This window comes from Rattus norvegicus, chromosome 1 (assembly GCF_036323735.1).
Source record: "Rattus norvegicus strain BN/NHsdMcwi chromosome 1, GRCr8, whole genome shotgun sequence".
Taxonomy (NCBI): domain Eukaryota; kingdom Metazoa; phylum Chordata; class Mammalia; order Rodentia; family Muridae; genus Rattus; species Rattus norvegicus.
This window is the reverse complement of record NC_086019.1, coordinates 153,148,547-153,171,646: the sequence shown is the minus strand read 5'-3', so window position 1 is coordinate 153,171,646 and position 23,100 is coordinate 153,148,547. Positions and strand designations below refer to the sequence as shown.

The 23,100-nt window shown below is 42.7% G+C and overlaps 1 protein-coding gene across 2 annotated transcripts in view; it reads left to right on the top strand.

Annotated features, from left to right (window-relative positions):
• Ccdc81 (coiled-coil domain containing 81) overlaps positions 1-19,615 on the top strand; it is a 51,555-nt gene extending 31,940 nt beyond the window's left edge. The window contains exons 8-15 of one of the 2 annotated variants that reach the window (NM_001014021.1): positions 5,281-5,368; positions 5,776-5,922; positions 7,284-7,388; positions 9,765-9,937; positions 11,245-11,323; positions 11,518-11,738; positions 17,678-17,803; positions 19,350-19,615. In NM_001014021.1, coding sequence (NP_001014043.1) covers positions 5,281-5,368; positions 5,776-5,922; positions 7,284-7,388; positions 9,765-9,937; positions 11,245-11,323; positions 11,518-11,738; positions 17,678-17,803; positions 19,350-19,491 — 1,081 coding nt within the window. In that variant the 3' untranslated portion in view covers positions 19,492-19,615. Of the gene's footprint in view, positions 1-5,280; positions 5,369-5,775; positions 5,923-7,283; positions 7,389-9,764; positions 9,938-11,244; positions 11,324-11,517; positions 11,739-17,677; positions 17,804-19,349 lie in introns of those variants that run through there. The other variant, XM_039113100.2, reaches the window with a different exon arrangement.
• Positions 19,616-23,100: the final 3,485 nt, after the last annotated feature.

The following is a 23,100-nucleotide window of genomic DNA, read 5'->3' as shown; positions in this document are numbered from 1 at the left end:
TTCAGGAAATTTTTTTCCAGTGCCCATGTGTTCCAGATGCTTCCCTAGTTTTTCTTCTATTAGTTTGAGTGTGTCTGGTTTGATGTGGAGGTCCTTGATCCACTTGGACTTAAGCTTTGTACAGGGTGATAAGGATGGATCGATCTGCATTCTTCTACATGTTGCCCTCCAGTTGAACCAGCACCATTTGCTGAAAATGCTATCTTTTTTCCATTGGATGGTTTTGGCTCCTTTATCAAAAATCAAGTGACCATAGGTGTGTGCGTTCATTTCTGGGTCTTCAATTCTATTCCATTGGTCTGTCTGTCTCTGTACCAATACCATGCAGTTTTTATCACTATTGCTCTGTAATACTGCTTGAGTTCAGGGATAGTGATTCCCCCTGAAGTCCTTTTATTGTTGAGGATAGCTTTAGCTATCCTGGGTTTTTTGTTATTCCAGATGAATTTGCAAATTGTTCTGTCTAACTCTTTGAAGAATTGGATTGGTATTTTGATGGGGATTGCATTGAATCTGTAGATTGCTTTTGGTAAAATGGCCATTTTTACTATATTAATCCTGCCAATCCATGAGCATGGGAGATCTTTCCATCTTCTGAGGTCTTCTTCAATTTCTTTCCTCAGTGTCTTGAAGTTCTTATTGTACAGATCTTTTACTTGCTTGGTTAAAGTCACTCCGAGGTACTTTATATTATTTGGGTCTATTATGAAGGGTGTCGTTTCCCTAATTTCTTTCTCAGCTTGTTTCTCTTTTGTATAGAGGAAGGCAACTGATTTATTTGAGTTAATTTTATACACAGCCACTTTGCTGAAGTTGTTTATCAGCTTTAGTAGTTCTCTGGTGGAACTTTTGGGATCACTTAAATATACTATCATGTCATCTGCAAATAGTGATATTTTGACCTCTTCTTTTCCGATCTGTATCCCCTTGATCTCCTTTTGTTGTCTGATTGCTCTGGCTAGAACTTCAAGAACTATATTGAATAAGTAGGGAGAGAGTGGGCAGCCTTGTCTAGTCCCTGATTTTAGTGGGATTGCTTCGAGTTTCTCTCCATTTAGTTTAATGTTAGCAACTGGTTTGCTGTATATGGCTTTTACTATGTTTAGGTATGGGCCTTGAATTCCTATTCTTTCCAGGACTTTTATCATGAAGGGGTGTTGAATTTTGTCAAATGCTTTCTCAGCATCTAATGAAATGATCATGTGGTTCTGTTCTTTCAGTTTGTTTATATAATGGATCACGTTGATGGTTTTCCGTATATTAAACCATCCCTGCATGCCTGGGATGAAGCCTACTTGATCATGGTGGATGATTGTTTTGATGTGCTCTTGGATTCGGTTTGTCAGAATTTTATTGAGTATTTTTGCATCGATATTCATAAGGGAAATTGGTCTGAAGTTCTCTTTCTTTGTTGTGTCTTTGTGTGGTTTAGGTATAAGAGTAATTGTGGATTCGTAGAAGGAATTCGGTAGGGCTCCATCTGTTTCAATTTTGTGGAATAGTTTGGATAATATTGGTATGAGGTCTTCTATGAAGGTTTGATAGAATTCTGCACTAAACCCGTCTGGACCTGGGCTCTTTTTGGTTGGGAGACCTTTAACGACTGCTTCTATTTCCTTAGGAGTTATGGGGTTGTTTAACTGGTTTATCTGTTCCTGATTTAACTTCGATACCTGGTATCTGTCTAGGAAATTGTCCATTTCCTGAAGATTTTCAAGTTTTGTTGAATATAGGTTTTTATAGTAAGATCTGATGATTTTTTGAATTTCCTCTGAATCTGTAGTTATGTCTCCCTTTTCATTTCTGATTTTGTTAATTTGGACGCACTCTCTGTGTCCTCTCGTTAGTCTGGCTAAGGGTTTATCTATCTTGTTGATTTTCTCAAAGAACCAACTTTTGGTTCTGTTGATTCTTTCTATGGTCCTTTTTGTTTCTACTTAGTTGATTTCAGCTCTGAGTTTGATTATTTCCTGCCTTCTACTCCTCCTGGGTGTATTTGCTTCTTTTTGTTCTAGAGCTTTTAGGTGTGCTGTCAAGCTGCTGACATATGCTCTTTCCTGTTTCTTTCTGCAGGCACTCAGCGCTATGAGTTTTCCTCTTAGCACAGCTTTCATTGTGTCCCATAAGTTTGGGTATGTTGTATCTTCATTTTCATTAAATTCTAAAAAGTTTTTAATTTCTTTCTTTATTTCTTCCTTTACCAGGTTATCATTGAGTAGAGCATTGTTCAATTTCCACGTATATGTGGGCATTCTTCCCTTATTGTTATTGAAGACCAGTTTTAGGCCGTGGTGGTCCGATAGCACGCACGGGATTATCTCTATCTTTCTGTACCTGTTGAGGCCCGTTTTTTGACCAATTATATGGTCAATTTTGGAGAAAGTACCATGAGGAGCTGAGAAGAAGGTATATCCTTTTGCTTTAGGATAGAATGTTCTATAAATATCCGTTAAGTCCATTTGGCTCATGACTTCTCTTAGTCTGTCGACATCACTGTTTAATTTCTGTTTCCATGATCTGTCCATTGATGAGAGTGGTGTGTTGAAATCTCCCACTATTACTGTGTGAGGTGCAATGTGTGCTTTGAGCTTTAGTAAGGTTTCTCTTACATATGTAGGTGCCCTTGTATTTGGGGCATAGATATTTAGGATTGAGAGTTCATCTTGGTGGATTTTTCCTTTGATGAATATGAAGTGTCCTTCCTTATCTTTTTTGATGACTTTTAGTTGGAAATTGATTTTATTTGATATCAGAATGGCTACTCCAGCTTGCTTCTTCTGACCATTTGCTTGGAAAGTTGTTTTCCAGCCTTTCACTCTGAGGTAGTGTCTGTCTTTGTCTCTGAGGTGTGTTTCCTGTAGGCAGCAGAATGCAGGGTCCTCGTTGTTTATCCAGTTTGTTAATCTATGTCTTTTTATTGGGGAGTTGAGGCCATTGATATTGAGAGATATTAAGGAATAGTGATTATTGCTTCCCGTTATATTCATATTTGGATGTGAGGTTGTTTGTGTGCTTTCATTCTCTTTCTTTTGTTGCCAAGACGATTAGTTTCTTGCTTCTTCTAGGGTATAGCTTGCCACCTTATGTTGGGCTTTACCATTTATTATCCTTTGTAGTGCTGGATTTGTGGAAAGATATTGTGTAAATTTGGTTTTGTCATGGAATGTCTTGGTTTCTCCATCAATGTTAATTGAGAGTTTTGCTGGATACAGTAACCTGGGCTGGCATTTGTGTTCTCTTAGGGTCTGTATAACATCAGTCCAGGATCTTCTGGCCTTCATAGTTTCTGGCGAGAAGTCTGGTGTGATTCTGATAGGTCTCCCTTTATATGTTACTTGACCTTTTTCCCTTACTGCTTTTAATATTCTTTCTTTATTTTGTGCGTTTGGTGTTTTGACAATTATGTGACGGGAGGTGTTTCTTTTCTGGTCCAATCTATTTGGAGTTCTGTAGGCTTCTTGTATGTCTATGGGTATCTCTTTTTTTAGGTTAGGGAAGTTTTCTTCTATGATTTTGTTGAAGATATTTACTGGTCCTTTGAGCTGGGAGTCTTCACTCTCTTCTATACCTATTATCCTTAGGTTTGATCTTCTCATTGAGTCCTGGATTTCCTGTATGTTTTGGACCAGTAGCTTTTTCCGCTTTACATTATCTTTGACAGTTGAGTCAATGATTTCTATGGAATCTTCTGCTCCTGAGATTCTCTCTTCCATCTCTTGTATTCTGTTGGTGAAGCTTGTATCTACAGCTCCTTGTCTCTTCTTTTGGTTTTCTATATCCAGGGTTGTTTCCATATGTTCTTTCTTGATTGCTTCTATTTCCATTTTTAATTCCTTCAACTGTTTGTGTTTTCCTGGAATTCTTTCAGGGATTTTTGTGTCTCCTCTCTATGGGCTTCTACTTGTTTATTTATGTTTTCCTGGAATTCTTTCAGCGATTTTTGTGTCTCCTCTCTATGGACTTCTACTTGTTTATTTATGTTTTCCTGGAATTCTTTCAGGGATTTTTGCGATTCCTCTCTGTAGGCTTGTACTTGTTCTCTAAGGGAGTTCTTCACGTCTTTCTTGAAGTCCTCCAGCATCATGATCAAAAATGATTTTGGAACTAGATCTTGCTTTTCTGGTGTGTTTGGATATTCCATGTTTGTTTTGATGGGAGAATTGGGCTCCGATGGTGCCATGTAGTCTTGGTTTCTGTTGCTTGGGTTCCTGCGCTTGCCTCTCGCCATCAGATTATCTCTAGTGTTACTTTGTTCTGCTATTTCTGACAGTGGCTAGACTGTCCTATAAGCCTGTGTGTCAGGAGTGCTGTAGACCTGTTTTCCTCTCTTTCAGTCAGTTATGGGGACAGAGTGTTCTGCTTTCGGGCGTGTAGTTTTTCCTCTCTACAGGTCTTCAGCTGTTCCTGTGGGCCTGTGTCTTGAGTTCACCAGGCAGTTTTCTTGCAGCAGAAAAGTTGGTCTTACCTGTGGTCCCGAGGCTCAAGTTCGCTCGTGGGGTGCTACCCACGGGCTCTCTGCAGCGGCAGCAACCAGGAAGACCTGTGCCGCCGTTTCCGGGAGCTTCAGTGCACCAGGGTTCCAGATGGTCTTTGGCTTTTTGATCTGGCGTCCGAGATGTGTGTGCAGAGAGCAGTCTCTTCTGGTTTCCCAGGCTTGTCTGCCTCTCTGAAGGTTCAGCTCTCCCTCCCACGGGATTTGGGTGCAGAGAACTGTTTATCCGGTCTGTTTCCTTCTGGTTCTGGTGGTGTCTCAGGCACAGGGGTCCTGCCGCTCCTGGGCCCTCCCCCACGGGAGCCCAGAGGCCTTATACAGTTTCCTCTTGGGCCAGGGATGTGGGCAGGGGTGAGCAGTGTTGGTGGTCTCTTCCGCTCTGCAGCCTCAGGAGTGCCCACCTGACCAGGCGGTTGGGTCTCTCTCTCACGGGGTCTGGGGGCAGAGAGCTGCTGCGAGCCGGGATCCGCGGGGGTCCTTTTTTTTTTTTTTAATCTTATGTTTACACTTGTCTCTAAAATTGTCACTGTCCTGGGGACATAAATCCTTTGCTAAGATATGGTTCATCCCGAGGGCCTATGTTTGGTTGTTAACACTCATGTCAAATGATGCACAACTCCAATTCCAGAGGATTCAACATTCAATTCTGACTTTTGTAGGCTCTCGTGTGCATCCCCCCCCCCCCCCCCGCCAAGGCACATACTAGTTCACATGATTAAAAGAATCTTTAAAATGATCACTCTTCTAGATTGCATTAAACATTAACTTGTGTTCCATTGCTTTTGAAGCTTGTCTCCAGGTGGTCAGAGAAATGACAATGAGAAGCCCAAAACATCTCCTGCCCCAGCTTGCCAGGATCACAATAAAGCAGGACAGGTACAGTGCCTCCAACTGAACAAAGCCCGCCCAGGATCCTCCTCTGACTCTAACTCTCCAAGAGAATTCTGGGAATCACCCTTTCTTAACATAATCTATGGTCACACTCAAGTGTCTGGACTGAGATTTGCCTATAGTCAAAATCTACTTAAGAGAAAGGGGCTAGCAAATCCTGTCTAATTTTTAGCTCCTCTGAGAGTTCATTATATCATTTTTTAATGAGATTTATGCTGTAAAGCTCCTTTTGCTAATAGTATACTAGATACTATAATTCACCAATATATTACTTTATGAAGCATGCTTCTTGACAAACTCAGTCTTTGGAGAGCTTGTGACGGGAGTAGAGTAAATGAATACCAAAAGAGGAAAATGTACAAATTAATTTGTCCTGAAATTTGAAACTGTAGGAAATGTGCTATGTGTGTTTGCAACGAGCACAACGAAATTTTGCATTGTACTATGGAGATGAGAAGAGGAGGAGAGAGATAGAAGATGAGCGACTCATGCAGCAGTACCAAATTGCGAAGGACCAGGAGGCTTTCTTCAAAAGCCAGGTAGCCTAACACTTCAGCTGGAGAGAGTTTGACGTGGCTCAGCAGGACACCATTTTTAGACTAAATAAATGTTTGCACTGTAAAACATTTAATCATTTGTGTGCTGCTGGGCTAAAACTTAGATGGTGTGGTTGGTCAGTTTTATGTCAACTTGATCCAAACTAGAGTCATCTGGGAAAAGCGGCTTTCAATTGAGAAAGTGCCTCTACATGATTTGCCTGCTGGTAAGTCTACACTGCCTGACTAGTGATTGGTGGAGAAAGTCCAGCAAACCCATGGCAGGACCACCCCTGAGCTGGTGGTCCTGAGTTCTATAAGGCAGACCAGGCAAGCCATGGGGAGCAAGCCAGTAGGCAGTGTTCCTCTGTGTTCCCTGCTTCAATTCCTTCCTGCCTCCAGTTTCTACCCTGACTTCCCTCAGTGATGGAGCATGACTTGAGAGTTGACCCTGATTTCCTCCCAAGTTGGTCGTAGTGTTTCGTCACAGCAACAGAAACTCCCAACTGTGATAGGCAGTGTCCAAAATTTCACTGGTGAACTTTTCTCTGTTCTTGAACGTTGGCCTACACTATGGCTTGTCCTCCTCACACACAGGGCTGAGTTTCATAGTTGAAAACGAGCCAGGCATGGCTGTGCATGCCTTGAATCTTAGGAGGCAGAGGCAGACAGATCGCTGTGCGTTGGAGGCTAGTTTGGTCGACATAGTGAGTTCCAGGCTAGCCAGAGCTGCGTAGTAATACATTGTCTCAAAAGTAAAAGTGAAAATGATGGACTCATATTGCTGATTTTGATTTCTGATAAAATATAAATCTGGCCAATCTTATAACTTTTAAAGTCGGGGCCTATCTCAAAGGGGAGAGGGCACAGAATGGCACCTTAATACTTCACGCAGATTTCTGTGGTCTTTGATAATGATGCTGTGTGTTCTGCACGTGTGGTAAAACTCGTCCATTCCTTTTTAGTATTGTTACAGCGATGATGTCTAGAATCCAAGGATGGGGAATAAGCAAACCCTCACTTAATACCTCATGTCTACAAGTCTTTAAAGACATCAGGAAGTACCATTGTGTGTAAATAGGTTTCTGTGTCAGTTGGAATACATGACATAGAATTGAAAGACTGGAACATATCACTGATACAGAATTAATTAATATAGAATAAAGTTTTTTTTTTTGTGGTAGGATTTCACTAGGTAGTCCTGCTTGTTCTGGAGTTTGCTCTGTGGAACAGGCTGGCCTCAAACTCATAAAGATCTAGGTACCTTTGCCTTTCAAGTTCTGGGATTAAAGGTAGCAGAATGAAGTGTTCTGAGAATGGTATTTTATGATTAAGTTAAAAAAAAAACCCCTGTTTTGCAATAGATGAAAAGTATGGCTACTAGAGAGCAGAATCAGAAAAATGCTGCCTATAATCTTGGAGTTGCTGAAGCTATAAGGAGTCACAAGAACGAGAAACCCGATTTTTATGTGAGTCTCTAAAATTTCTATTTATTGCATATAAGTGAAACTAAAAGGAGAGATTTTGTGCATTTTCTGCCAAATCATTTCCTATCAAAGTTTATATCATATGTGATATGTAATGCCTTTTTCTTAGACAATTGGATCTTTATAAATCTCTAATTTAAAAAAAATGTTCTCAGAAGTTTCTGTAATTTCTCTTGGAGGATCTTTCTGTGTCTGGGTGGCTTTCACTTTCCTATCCAGAAGCTGGGCCATGGCATGCTCTGCTGTGCAATGCTTGCTCTCAGAGTTCTGCTAGATGTGTCAGGGTGATATTAAGACAATGACCATTTCTTTGAATTTCATTAAAATTGAATTTGTTTTAATGACATAACAAATTCTATTGCTAATCCTGCTTCCCCTGTACGACTTTGAGGTCAATATCCTACTACAGCCTGTGCCATTTAAAGTATCTAAGTAGGAGAGTGACTTGTGTAGGTGTTGACGACTTGTCTTCCCAACACTCACAATCACAGTCCGATTTCTACTTATGGCTACAACTTTTGTTAATTATAGTTGTTTGCCAATCAGGCTCTGGACAGGTGAGGGGCAGGATCCTAACACCCAGTCTGATCTACAGAGAACATAGCAGCATTGACATCATTCGGGGACTGGCTACCGATGAAAACTTTCAGGGACTCTCCCTAGACTTCTGCCATGTGGATGTGAACTGGGGTGAGATCTCCAGGGCATCTGAGTGAATTAGGGCTTGAGAAGATCCGCTTTAGATGGGGGCTAGCCCCTTGCTTCCCTTCACATCCTCAACCATCGAGTCTGCCTTTGTTTCTGCCTGAATCTATTTTCATACCAGTATTGATACCAGCTGATATTCTCCATAAAGATATACTAAAATGCACTTTGTTCATCACTAGAACATATTAAGCTCCCCTGGACTGGCCACTCTGTTGACATCTAGTAGCACAGGTTCCTTATTCTGATGAGGTCTTGGTAGAGCGGAGGCAGATACTCAAAGAGCTGAGTGTAGCAGCCATGAAAGTCTTTGAAAGGAGCGCCATGTGAGCGAGGAAGGGGGGTCAGTTATTCCAGTTTAGGAATCTAGGACTGTTTCCTGCATGCAAATAACTAGGCAAAGAAGAAAATAAAGGATGAAATTTCCAGGCAAGAGCATGAGGGAGGGAAAGGAAGTGCTGGACTCCTGGCATTTAGACCTATTCTCTGCCTTCCCAAGTAGAAAGTATAGATCACAGTTATGACCCCAATTTGTGCCTCCTTCTAGAAATACTAGGATAGAAGTTCTGACTGTATCCTAATCTGGTCCTCACTGTCTTTTCATATGAGTAAGTTAGTTGGACTAGGCCAGTGTCACAGAGTTAAGCTTCTGTGCAGGCTGCCATCACCAGGCAGCAGGTTGCACAAACACTTTGTGTAGGAGTGATTGATTTCTGGCTTCTTCCTCTCTCCCTCAAGTGCAATTATCGGCAAGTCCAGTTGCATTCATCTCCTGGGGATAGCCGAAGTTTGTCCAATCTCTTTATCGTCAGTGTCAGTATCGCCATTTTCCCCAAGGACACTTTACGGGCAAACTTCTGTCTTGTCTTTTTAATAGTCACCGCCCCCCACAGCCAGTTCTTCACACAAAATGATCTTTATAAATTCTTAAAGTACATTACTTTCCTGTTGAAGTCCTCTAATGGTGTCCCACCGAATCAAAGTGAAATCCAGATGGCTATAGATTTTGGATATAGGCCAATATACCCTGTGTAGCTGCCCCACCCCCATCTCCCTGAGCTTATTTATTTCCGCTTCTCCTTCACTGTGCTTCAGCAACACATCTCTCATCTTCTCTCACTGGAAGGCCCCTGCGTATTTGCAGCCGGGGCAATCATTCCTCTGCATGGAAAAATGTCAGGCGATTTCACCCTGTCCTCAGATTCTTGATAGGATTAGGGCTTCAGAGCACTTATTACAAACTTAAATGGCCAGATGGCACGATCACTGTTTCCTACAGCAAACGCAGCAGACGGGAGCAAGGTCTCTGACCTTTGATCTCGACCATGGGTCAGCAATGCTAGAATGTGTCCCCTAGACGTTCAGAAATCCCTCTCTACTTCTGCATCTCATTTTCCTTGTTTCTGTACACAGGGTGCTCTCTTCCTTCCAAATGGATGCTATAGTCGCTAACTCAGAAAGCGATTGGGCACTTACCTTATCTCAGCTTTACCGTGCAACATGGTCATGTGATAAGTCTATGGGTTATCTAAATACTTGCTGGTTTACATTTTGGGGGCCAGGCAAATCAAGTAGTACTTTGATTTTAGTTTGTATTGTTTACTTTACTTTCTGGTACGTGACCACAAGAGAATCGCCTGTGTTTCATTTCAGAAATCCTTCCTCTTTGATAAACGACCTCTTAGTCCTGAGATTAATGCTTTTAAGCAGGAGGAATATTCCCAAAGTCTCCTGAAACAAATGGAAAGCAAACGGGAGAAGGAAATAAAGCAAAGACAAAACAGAGAGTTGATGGATCGCTTGGAGCAAGTGCAGCTCACAGAGGAGTGAGTCGGTCTCATGTACCCGGAAAGACGAACGTTTTGTGTGAAGCTAATTTCTATGTGGGATTGAATAAGCATTCAAAATGCCATTAGCACCTCTGTAGCCAACTGAATAAAACTAACCCAAATAACAGCCAGTACCACAGTGTCACTGCAGTAAACAGAGAGAGGTGCAATTACTATAGCTATAGCAGTGACTGGCAATCTTAAAGTACTGTAATTACAGAGCAGCATTTTGTACTGTTTATGATTGCCAGTACTGGTGGTAGATACAAGAAGGAAAGAAGGTAGGAAGGAATACATCTTGAGCAGGTGTCATTGCCAACTGTGAGATGCTCAAGTGACCCCATGACAAAGCTTAGGCCTTATTATAAGACTGTAGCATGCTCCATAAAATCTGGGGTGCGTACGCGCGCGCATGCACACACACACACACACACACACACACACACACACACACACACACACGCATACACACACACACGGATGCAGGTGACCCTAGAACCAGGAACTGGGAAGTAGTGTGGAGTGGTTTTCCCTCTGCTTATGTCAAGTTACATAGTTGGTATCACTTTGACTCCACCTTGAACTCAGAGACTATTAGCCTCAATTCTGGATGTTCAGGAAGGAGACTCTCATTGTTTAGGTTGTACTGTCTGATGCTGAGGGTAGCTGGGGCCATAGAATTCATATCTACCTTAGGGGGCTCCTACTTTCGCTGCTGAAGCCCAGATAGTAATTGTGTAGCATGAGCAGAGACTGCTACCATAAACAATAAGTTGGTTTCTGTGCCCAAAAGGATATTCTCCTTTAAAATATATCTGCTCTATTACACCAATTTTATGGATCATAAAGTTCTTTGGCAAATTTCCTATGATGACTGTAATTTCTAATAGGGTAGATTACTTTTCTTAAAGAAGAATCGTATACTGAATCTGCTTATAGAAAGTATAGTCATGTCCCTGTCTAGATTTTAAGAAAGTATTTGTGAGTACATGTGGGGTGGGGAGGGTATCTACCATATTCCTCCCATCTGGACGACATGATCCATCATCTTATACTTGTCCTGTCTGTCCTTTGTGAAACACATGTCCGAGAGCGTGTGGACTTGAATTACTTTTTACTTACAATTAGAGCTCTCCGAATGAAAGATGAATTTTTTGAGTACCATGTGCATGTTCCTATTAATACCGAACATGTTTTGATAATGCCAACTTGTGTTGCTGTACTGTATGCAACATGTATGTAAAATGTGTGTAAATGTAGAGTGTGTAAAATGGCTCTCATCTTCTCTGCTTCTAAACCACCAGACTCGCTGCACAAAGAGCTCAATATCTAAAAGAGAAGATGGAAGAAACACAGTACTATAAGAGAGCTTTGGATGCGCAGGTAGGGAGACAGGGATCGCTATTCTAAGATTATGCACCACATCAACACTAGTCTACAAGCAAGCACGTTATGCTGTAAACACACACGTATGCCGTATGCTCGGTACGGTCTGAGGCCCTTCTGCATTCCCATAAACCTTGCTGTTGGTGTTTTGTTAGGTTGTAGAACTGCCCATAATGTGTTGCTCATTTCAGGTAAAGAACAAACCCTCCCAGCTGCCCATGTTTGAGCCCGACTCTGCTGAGCCCATCTTTGGTAAGAACGAGGGAGAAATGGAGATGGAAAAGCGAAAGCGAGAGCAGAGTTGCATGAAGCATCAGATGGAGGCAGCCGCCAACCTCAAGAGGAACACCATCCTGAACCAGCTGGTGGACCAGAGGCGAGATCTGCAGATGCTTCAGAGGACAAAGAGAGAGTAAGGGCTGGGTCTGCCTCCATTGCCTTCCCTCCCTCTCCCTCTCCCCTCCCCTTCCTCTCCCTCTCCCCTCCCCTTCCTCTCCCTCTCCCCTCCCCTTCCTCTCCCCTCCCCTTCCTCTCCCTCTCCCCTCCCCTTCCTCTCCCCTCCCCTTCCTCTCCCTCTCCCCTCCCCTTCCTCTCCCCTCCCCTTCCTCTCCCTCTCCCCTCCCCTTCCTCTCCCCTCCCCTTCCTCTCCCTCTCCCCTCCCCTTCCTCTCCCTCTCCCCTCCTTCTCCTGTCCCCTCCCACTCCTCTCCCCTCCCCTTCCTCTCCTTCTCCCCTCCCCTTTCTCTCCCCTCCCGCTCTCCTTCCACTCCCCTCCTGCTCTTCTTCCACTCCCCTCCCACTTCCTCCCTCCCTGCATCTCCCCCCCCACTTTCTTTCTTTGTAACAATAGCAGAGTAACATATTGGTAACCTATTGAGGAGTTATGCTAGTCTAAATTTGTTACACATCTCCCTCCTTTTTATCCTTATAATTCATCCAATGAAAAGAACATTACTAAGAAGAAAAATAGCCTTCTCCTGATCTCCACCTCTTAAGGTCCCCCCTCATTTCTTTTTATATCACAGTATAGTGACAGCAAATTCCCCTCCCCCTCCCTTTCTTTTTCCAGTTTTTTGAGACAAGGTTTCTCTGTGCACGGTGGCTGTCTTGGAACTTGCTTTATAGACCAGACTGGCCCGGAACTCTGAGATCTGTCTGCCTCTGCCTTCTTAGTGCTGGGACTAAATGTGTGTGCCAGCGAGCACAGCAGCAGCATAACATTTAAACAATTGTAACATCATCGCTACTCATTGGCTGTACTAACTGTGTCCACATATGCTGTCACACTCAAGTAGATGGGTCCTTCCTCAGTTCCCATCATGGAGTTAGAGGATGAGCAAAGACATTCTGTCTTAGTGTCTACATCTCTAAGCTCAAGCATCAGACACCTAGTTTCTTAGAGTGTTCAGTTAGTCATGTAACTGGTGAGACATTTTTAAAGGTCTCACTAGCTTTTAGTAGCATAGCATTTTCTTGTTTCCTTCCTAGCCTTCCATCATCCATTTCCTAATTCCTACCTCCCCACAGATTGCCATGGAAAACTAGTTTTTTCTTTGTAAATGTTCATCAATTCTTTTTTTTTTTTCTGGAGCTGGGGACCGAACCCAGGGCCACTCTACCACTGAGCTAAATCCCCAAACCCCATGTTCATCAATTCTTATATCTTTGATTATCCAGAATTACTGAGGTTCTTGGGAGCTCCAAAAAAACGCCTTGGCCAAGAAATCCACTCCCTTTAGAAGATAGTATACTTACAAGAAATCATATTATTAAATTTTTATAAATATTAGAAATGGTCCAAATAGGATAGGGAAGGTTGTATTATATTCTGTGCCAGGTTGGCTAGACATGAGCTGAGTAGCGGGTTGGAGATAACACTGGTAAGAGTGGGTTTGACTGTCAGTAGGGAAGGTGTGGGAGTTGTTAAAGTGTGAAGTTTATTCTGTGAGAATCATAATCTGCCTTATGTGTTTCCCTATTTTATAAAAAACAAGGAGTCGTGTCTAACATGTATAGGGATAAAAGCCCTGTGTTCATATGTATCAAATTTCTAAAATATTGACATTTTTCATATTCAGTGATAGGCGCTGTTGTCCCAAGCCTGGCAGGCACACCCTGTCTACATAGGCTGTCACCACCCCTTCTTTGAACTCTGACTTGTTTCTCACTTGGGTTTCTAGACACCACTTTGCAAATGCATCCTGGTTGGTTGGCATGTTTTTGTCACTTTATTAATTGTGTGATAAAGGTCAGGCTACATACTTTCATACTTTTGAGGGCACTGTTTTTTTTTTTTTTTTTTTTTTTTTTTTTTTTTTTTTTTTTTTTTTGTTCTAGGGCTAATACAGGTATCTATATCTTGTTGGTCCAGAATTAAATAATTCCTGCAAATAGCTTAGCATAGTGCTTGTCACAGAGTCAATAAGGGGAGCTACCACTATTACAAAGCAAGAAAACTTTTGTGTGTGTGTGTGTGTGTGTGTGCGTGCAGGTGTGTGGTGTGTTTGTGGTGTGTTGTGTGTGCATGTCTTGTGGTGTGTGTTTATGTGTGCTGTATGCAGGTGTGTATGTAAGTTTGCTCTGTGGTGTGTGTGTGTGTGTGTGTGTGTGTGTGTGTGTGTGTGTGTATAGAGGAATTTTAATCCAGCAACATAGTTGCTCTGGTAAGGGATCACATCCTGAGACCTTCTAGGTCTATGTGATCTGTCTGGAATGCAGACATGCCCTTGGTTCACACCTTTAATCCCAAACAATGAAAGTAAGGTTAGTTTATAGAAGGAAGCAACCATGTTTGAAAGTAACATCTAATTGAAGGGCAGACAAAGTGATGAATCTGAGAAAGATTTGACAAAATGAATCAGAGATAGGATATGCCGGGCTCTCATGAGAACAGCAGAGGAAGAGAGGTGACTTAAGAGAGCAGCACAGAGAGTGAGTGAGGAGGCAGTTTTATCGCACAGTTTTACAGAGTCAGGTTGCAGGTGAAGACAGAAGGAGCCAGAGAATGAGAAGGAGCCAGAAGATTGGAACATATTTCTAAAATTATATGAGACCAGGCAGAGCAATTCAGTCACAAGTGGAGAGAAGTCAAATTAAATCAGTCAGCTTGGACAGGAGTTTGAGACAGAACAAGTGAATTGAACCAGAGTTCATAAAGGACTTGAATGATGAGCTTACTCAGCAGAAAGCCTTGAGATGACAATTACATCTGGTGAATAAAAGCACATTTACATCTGGCACCTGATTACTTTTATATGTGTGTGTGTGCTGATCTTTTGCAGAGCTATAAATTGGTATATAATTCTACTCTGTATCAGCTTAAGTGGATAATCTTTAAAATATTTGTTTAATATTTGTGTATGAATGTATATATGTATGCATAAGTATGTATGTATGTATGTATGTATGTATGTGTGTGTGTGTGTGTGTGTGTGTGTGTGTGTGTGTGTATGCATGCCACAGTGTGTGTGAGGATCAGAGGGCAATTTATAAGAGTGAATTCTTTCCTTCCACTATGTGAAAATGAGTTCTCTCCTGCCAGAGATCAAACCCAGGACATCAGGTTTGGCAACAAAGAGCCTTTATCTGCTGAACCATCGTGCTGGATAGTTTTATGCCAACTTGACACTAGTTAAAGTCATCTAAGAGAAGGGAACCTTAATTTAAAAAGTGCCTTTACAAAATCAGGCTGAAGGCAAGTCTGTAGGGCATTTTTATAATTAGTGATGGGGAGAGACCAGACCATTGTGGGTGGTGTCATTCCTAAGCTGGTGGTTCTGGGTTCTATAAGAAAGCAGGCTAAGCAAGCCACGAGTAGCAAGCCAGTTAGCAGCACTCCTCAAGGGCCTCTGCATCAGTTCCTGCCTCCAGATTCTTCTCTTGCTTGAGTGTCTGTCCTGACTTCCTTCAGTGATGAACAATGTTATAGAAGTGTAATCCAAAAAAACCCCTTTCCACCATAACTTACTTTTGGTCTTGTTTCATCACATGAATAAAAACCCCAACTAAGGCATCCATCTTACTGGCCTTTCAATGAGGTGCACTCTGTTGGACTGAATCCCCATGGATCTATTGATTTTAGCATATAAAAAAACAAGTGAACCTAAATATTTTACCTAGAGTAGCAGTGATAAAACCTTGATCAAACTGAACAAAGAACTGGCTGCAGAAAAGGCTGCAGTAGCTGCTACACTGGTGCAAGGGGGAGAAGTGGCGGTGTGGTTACTGGGTAAGTAGCCCCCAAAGTGCTACGTGGTGAAGACATTGCTCTACTCTGTAGCAGTGGTGTAGCCAATGCTGGTGCTCTGAGGCTTTCCCAAGTCTTAGCATTTGCCATGATTCTGTGAGGGTATGGAATTTACTCTTTATTTATTTAACCCAAGCTTGCTATTTTGTTTTCAACAGAGTCTGTGGTTTAGAAATCACTGGATTGGCTGCTTAAAGACAAAGGTTGTAACTTACCAATTCTAAAAGGTTTTGCAGGTATTTTAATGGTAGGAGAGACAGTGACAGCTTAGAAGATTGTTAGAACACTGCCAAGCCTGGGAGAAGACATAGCTTTCCTAACGTTTTTTTTTTTTTTTTTTTTTTTTTTTTAATTCTTAAAAAGCAAAGACTGCGGAGTTGTAATCGACTGATAATGTACTGTATGTGAACACATGTGGATGGGTTTTGGTTCAGGTTTGAATTCGCCTGTGAACACAGCACTCAGTCTTCATAACTGCCCAAGTTTATTACCCACACGCAGGGTTTTCTTTTGCTCCTTTGTAACTTTTTCCAACTCTGCCTCATCAAAAAAAAAAAAAAAATCCTTGGGGCTGGAGAGATGGCTCAGAGGTTAAGAGCTCTGGCTGTTTTTCCAGAGGTCCTGAGTTTAATTCCCAGCAACCACATGGTGGCTCATAACCATCTATAATGAGATGTGGTGCCCTCTTCTGGCCTGCAGGCATATGTCTAGGCAGAATGCTGTATGCATAATAAATGAAACAAATTTAAAAAAAAAATGCTGCATGGATTCTTTAAAAGTTAAAAAAAAAAACAAAACTCATCCTTAAGTAACCCTGAGCTGCTTTCTGCCGTTCTTGGCTAAATTTGCGTTTCTTTGGGTTTTGTATAAATGGAATCAAACAGTAAGAATATATGTTCACCTGGTTTGTTTCAGTCATTGGTGACTTTGAGAGTCATCATGTTGGATGTAACAGTAGTTCTGCCTCCTGCCCCATTAAACATATGGGAAGACATTTATGGGGAAAGTAGATATCTGTCTAAGGTTGCCAATCTGTGACGGGCAAGGCATGTTGGATCTATTTTATCATCGAATCTTCCTGCCACACGATAGTAATTAGCTTCATGCTTGCTTGGTGAAAGGTGATTTCAGGGGAAAGCAACCTAGTTGAAGATAGCACTTGCTGATTTTTGTCAGAGGGTCCCGACACCTACTGCTGGTTGTCACTTTCTCACAAAGCCTGCCGGAGTAGTCTGAGTCAGTAGTCACACTTAATGACGCTCCCCTCAGACTCCAGTGAGAGCTGCTGGCAAAAGTTTCATTTTGGCAAACATAGATTCACGTGACTAATTTGAAGCAGACTTGGATGATTTGCAGCAGCAGTGATGGGCGTGTGGAGAGCGATGGTGGAAGCACACTGTCAACAAGAGCCAGCCATTGAACTGCAGTCTCCGCTTGAGACACGCCCTTCATCAAGCAGGCCCCTCCTCCCCAGGTTTTGTCCCTCAATGCTGGATAGTCTCTTCCCTTTCTCTCGCTTCCAAGCCACTTCTTTACCACTTCTTTTTTCTGCACTTTCATGTATGGCTTTCTACTTTGGGTCATAAAATGACTGGAGCATCCTAGTGTGACAGTGCACTCTAATTCCAGCACCCTGTAGGCTGAGGCAGGAAATCAAGAGTTTAAAGCCACCTTGAACTACACACAGAGACCTTTTCTCAAAAGGGGGAAAAAACCCAAGCGCCTGTAGCTGCTTGTAGGCTGATTACTGACAGCCAAGAGGCTGGGAAGAAGCATGCGGTACAGAAAAATCCACTTGGGACGAGTCTTCAGATGAGTTCAAGGACATTAATGGCTTTGGAAGCTGACATTGTTAATTGGAACAGGGCTTAGATCCTGGTAATTTAAACCAGGACAGAAGATGAAAGATGCTAGAACCAGTCATGATTTGAGAATTGGCAGGTTCACCACGTTTTTACAGCATCTAAGTCTTCTGCGTATTTCAAAGACTCACAAACAAGACCAGAATGCATTCCGTCTAACTTAACAAAAGAGTCAGGGCTCCCAAGGTCAGCACAGCTCCTTCCCAGCATTATGAATGGAGTCAGAATGTTCTTTCCCCTCCAGGCACTTGGCAGACAGAGCTGCTGAGGTGGATCGAGTGAACAGACTCAACCAGTGCTTGCAAGAAGATTGGGACAGGAGCCTGGCCATGAAGAAGCAGCGGGACTTGGAGGAAAAGGCCTTTGAGCGGTAAGACCTAATGGGAACCAGATGGCTTTTGCTTGCAAGAAACTTCCTTGTAAGTCAGCTACATATTTACTCCCCCCGGACACAGTGGTTCTCAGTCAGTTCTGAACTGACTCTTCAATACAGCTCCTCATGCTGTGGTGGCCCCCAACCAGAAAATTATCTTGTTGCTACTTCATAACCGTAATTTTGCTACTGTTGTGAATGAATGAATGAATGAATGAATGAATGTGATATGTAAGAGATCTAATACAGGACTGCCCCCCCTCAAGGGGTCTTGATCCGCAGCATGAGAAGCTATTCGAGTCTAACTCTAGGGTGGCAGAGGGTTCAACTGTGGACTCCGGTTATTAGTATGGCCCTCTACAAAATTTTGTGGGGCAAATAAATGTGCTGAGTAAGAGATGCTGCTGCGGTTGATTCAAAATGTTTTTTTTTTATTGGCAAAAGTGTGGACAGTTCTGTGTTGTATGTTAAGTTTTCACTGACCATGCCCTGATCTTTGCTTTTGCTTTGGTGATCACTTTGTGGAGCATTTCAATTCTCTTTGGAGAAAGCTACTTAGAAGCAGGGTGCCTCTCCCTGCTGAACACTTCCATGCCTTATGGAGTTTATTGTTTGTTTTGAGATGGGGTATTGCTATGTGGCCCTTGCTGGACTGGAACTTGCTATATAGACCAGACCGGCCTCAAACTCACAGAGACTCATTAGCCTTTGCCTCCTGAGTGCTTGGACTGAAGGTGTGTACCACCGTGTCTGGCCTTTACGGAGAGGTTTTAAGAGCAGAGTCAAGGAAAGATCGATGGGAGATGAACCACACACAGGACAGCCAGACCTCTCTCCAGCTGTATACTTACAGTTCAGATGATTAGCATTAACTTTGGAAAGGCTGCTAATGTTAGTCATATTTTTAAACTTGCAAACTGTGAAAGTAAATATCTGCCTGATGAAGCTAGCCCAGGAGTTTAGAGGTAAAAAGAAAAAAAATGGGGAAATATATACTTTGAAAACAATAGTAATCCTTCAGAAATATATGGTAAGACTTTCTAAAATGAAAAAAAGATTTCATTAGTGTTAAAAATCCAATGAAATAAATCTAGCCAATAATATCAGATTATCAGGACCAAACACAATAAAAAACAGTTAAATAGTTACTTTCAACTACCGTTTTAGATTTTATATTTTACGTGTGTGTGTGTGTGTGTATGTGTGTGTGTGTGAGTGTGAGTGTGTATGTGTGTGTGTGTGTGTGTGTACCTGAGGAGACCAGAAGAGGGCGTCAGATCCTCTGGAGTTGGAGTTACAGGCAACTATGAGCCACTTTTGGTTCTTGGAACAAAACCCAGGTCCTCTGGAAGAGTAGCAACCACTATTCTCCTGCCCTGACTTAAAAATATTTTATAGATAATATATATATGTATATGTGTGTGTATGTATATATATATATATACATGCATCACTTGTTTTCCTGGCACCTAAGGAGGTCAGAAGAAGGTTGTAGAATCTACTGGTCACCTGGTGACGTCAACGTCTGCGTTCCTCTCCCCAGGGCTTCCGACAAGCTGTTTCTCTTGGACCAGTGCGAGAAGTATCGGCGCTGCAGGCAGTGCCAGAGGCGCACCTCCAACACGGGCGAGAGCAACGTGTGGCCCCTGAATAAGTTCCTGCAGGGCTCACGACTGCTCGTGTAGAACTCAAAGTTTGAACCTATGTTTCCCGAGGGACATTTATTTGGAGTTGTTGAATATTTAGGGTGTGTATATTTGTACCTCAGAGGAAAAAAAAAGATTGAGTACTTTCTAACCCTTTCTTGAATTCACATCGACTAATTATTCCCTGTGTATCCCATGTTACTCTCACCCCTGTGTTTTTATTCCTCGAACTTCGCTCTGACAGCAGTGAAGGTATTGGAATAATTCTTAGCCTAGACCCCATTGCTATAGCGGTTGTGAATGGGACCCAACTTCCCATTGGTGGGCTGTTGACCCAGCTTTCCTTTAGAAACTTCATATTTTCCCATCTATAAAGGACATATTATAATAAATATTTTCTAAATGCTGGCTATGCATGGTGATTTGTAATGGTATGTTTATCTCCTCCCCAACTTTTAAAATGAGTATTTATTCATTGAGAGTTTCATGCATTTACACAATGTATTTTGATCAGGTCCATCTATCACCACCGTTCTCCAATTTCCCTCTAGTAATCTTACCTTACATCCCTCCCAACCTTATGTCTTCTTTTGTTTTTGTTTATAATTACTAATTAATAACCCTTTGCAAAACCAGTATGTGCTCTTAACTGCTGAGCATCTCTCTAGCCCAGGATCATTTTAGATTTTAGATCCCTCTCATACGTGCATATAATGTACCTTATATTTCTCTTCTCGACTCCTTTCTACTTCATGCCCCAACCCACCTTTAAAATAACCACCTGAGTCCAGTTGAGCATGGGGCTGGCCACTGGGTCATAGCAAACCTATCAGAGGCCATATCCCTATAAAAAAATGACTTTCCCTCCCCCGGAAGCTACAAATTGTCAATAGTTCTTCAGCTAGTGATAGAGCTCTGTGGGCTCTTCTCTCTTAGTGACCATCAACTGCCTATAGCTTCCTACTCCAGGGATGGAGCCGCAGGAACTCCTCCCTCATCCATTAGAGAAGACCCACTAGAATTTTGACTCACTGATCTTATGCAGGTCTTGTGCAGAGAACCACAGCTGCTCAGAGCTGATGTGTGCAATAGCTATGTCCCGAAGTCAACACTTCACAGTTCTCCTCCCTATCTGCCATCTCTAACATTCCTTCTGCTTCCTTTTCAGCAGCATTGCCTGAGTCTTGAATAGAGGGAGGTTGATACAAAGGACTCACCCACCTCAGAGCACTCACAGCTACTTATACTTGGCACTTTGATTAGCTTAGTCTCCCTGTTAATCACTATCCACTGGGGAAAACGAAACAAAACCAACCAACCAACCAACCAAACAACCAACCAACCAAACAAAAAAAAACCCAAAAAACAAAAAACCCACCAAACTTCTCTGCTCTGAAATCATGCATCTACAGGCACAAACAAATAGCATCATCGTTTAACCAAACAACAGTAAATTCCCCCAGTAGGCCCTTATGGGTCCTCAGTTATGTGCTTTTGACCACCAGGCATGAATTCCTTCCAGACTGCAATCACTCAGATCCAAGGAAAATAGCTGCTAGTTACCTCCAGTGACAGCTTTACCACTATTGCACTGGTGGGCCTGTCTTTCCAGGCTGGTAGGTATTTTAGCACATAAAGCTCATTGCTTGTGGTATGTTACATTCTCTTCCCCAGTGAATGCACATGACCTTCTGGGACTATGTAAGCTAGCCATCAGGGCAAGTTTCTTGGTGAATCAAGGTTTTTTCCTAAGATTGGTTTTTCTAAGTCCTTCATCCAAACAGTGCTACACTTAGACTTTTATGGAAAGCTTGAGCGTGTACATCATCTCAGAGGCTCAGAGCCATATTGGTGGAGTGTTTTAGTTAATGACACACAGGGACTTTGTGAGGGAATGCTGACTGGTCTGGCCTTGGATAGGACTTGTGCAGGTAACCATCACTACGTTACTGTGAGTTCCTGAGGCAATGGTGCCATCGTGTCCTGACGTCAGCATTCCCCAGCACTCCTCTCTACTCTCCATCTCGTACATTCTTTTTGCTCCCTCTGCTAGATGGTTTCTGAGCTGTAGGGGTTTGATGTAAATGTTCCATTTAGGGTTGAACACTCAAGAGTCACTTACTCCCATCACTTTGGTTAGTGACTATTGACTCTGTCATTGTAAACAGAAGCTTCTTTGACCAAGGTTGATAGCAGCACTAATTTAAAGGTATAAACACAAATATTAGGAAGGCATTTTGAAGGCGTGGACCATGTAGTAGTGACCATGTAGTACAACAGCAGTAGGAGGTCCCCCAACCCCATGGCCTATGATCTCTCTTTGATCTGGTTTATAGTGTCATGTGTGAAATCATTCCCATGGCACGGGTCTTAGATCTATTCAGAAAGCAACTGGTGACCCAGAAGAGCTATGCCATCATTGCATCGGTGGGTGTACCTTGCCAGACAGGTTGGTATTGTAGCCCCCACAATTGAACATTGATGAGACCATTGATGCCCAGTCTCTCCCAAGTAGTTTGCATCTTCTGACAGAAAAAAATTCAGCTCAATCCCGGCTTGATTTATTTCATCCACTATGCCCTGCAACCAAAATGTGTTGTATTTTTAGCAGTAGGGTCTCTCCATCTAGCTCTGACGGGAATCAAGAGCAGTGGTGATAGCTTATGCTGTTTTGGGGGTCTCTGGGACCTCCCTGACCAGCAATCTGTGGGCAGTATCCCAATCCTAGCACTGAGATTTTCATTTAATAACCCATTAATTAAATGTACATCGCTCAGTGAGCATGTACATTGCTGCCAAGGGTAAGGACTCCGGTTTGACCCCCAGGTCCTCCACCACATAAGGAAAGAACTGACTCTTGTAACTGACTGCCACGTTTGTGGTATGGTGATGCCCACACACAATGTAATAAATGCAACAGGCAGGGAAGGGAGTGGGAGAATGAATGACAGGGGCCCAGGATGGGCTCAGGTTCATAGAGTGCTTGCTGAAAGTCTTGCTTTCTATTCCCAATACTGTATAAAGTGGATGACCATGAACAATTGTAATCTCAGCCCTTTGGTAATGTGGAGATAGTAGAATGAGAGCTTCGAGGGTATCCTTGGCTACATTGTGAGTTCAAGATCAGCATGGGACTACATAAGACTCTGGGGTGTGTGTGTGTGTGTGTGTGTGTGTGTGTGTGTTGTGTTGGGATGAAAAAAAACCCAAATAATGTTTCCAAGAGTTAAAACATAAAGCAGGCATAACTCCCAGAACCTTCTGCTTTCCTTCTGCTTCCTCTCCTGACACACATCACATTTCTCTCCAGCCTCAAGCAGGCTTTGTCCCTGACTCCTTCCAGCCTCCTTGGTTTCTTTTCCCTCATCCCCAGCACCTCCCTCTTCTGCAGTGATGACATCCGAGAGAGGGCAAACTCTCTGTTCATTGGCTCTGGATCCGAGGAGGTGCTCAGGTCTGCTTAGGCTCAAAAAGAAAGGGCTTGTGACTCGTGGGCGCTTGGGAGTGTGCAGATTGGCGCTCTCTGCGGCTCTCCCAGCTTCAAGGCCAGGGGAGATGTGTTTCCCTGCTGCAGTCCAGCTGCAACTCCGGGGCCCACCCTGCTGTCGTTGCCTGTGTCACCAGTATTGGCCGTGTGCTTAGGGCGTA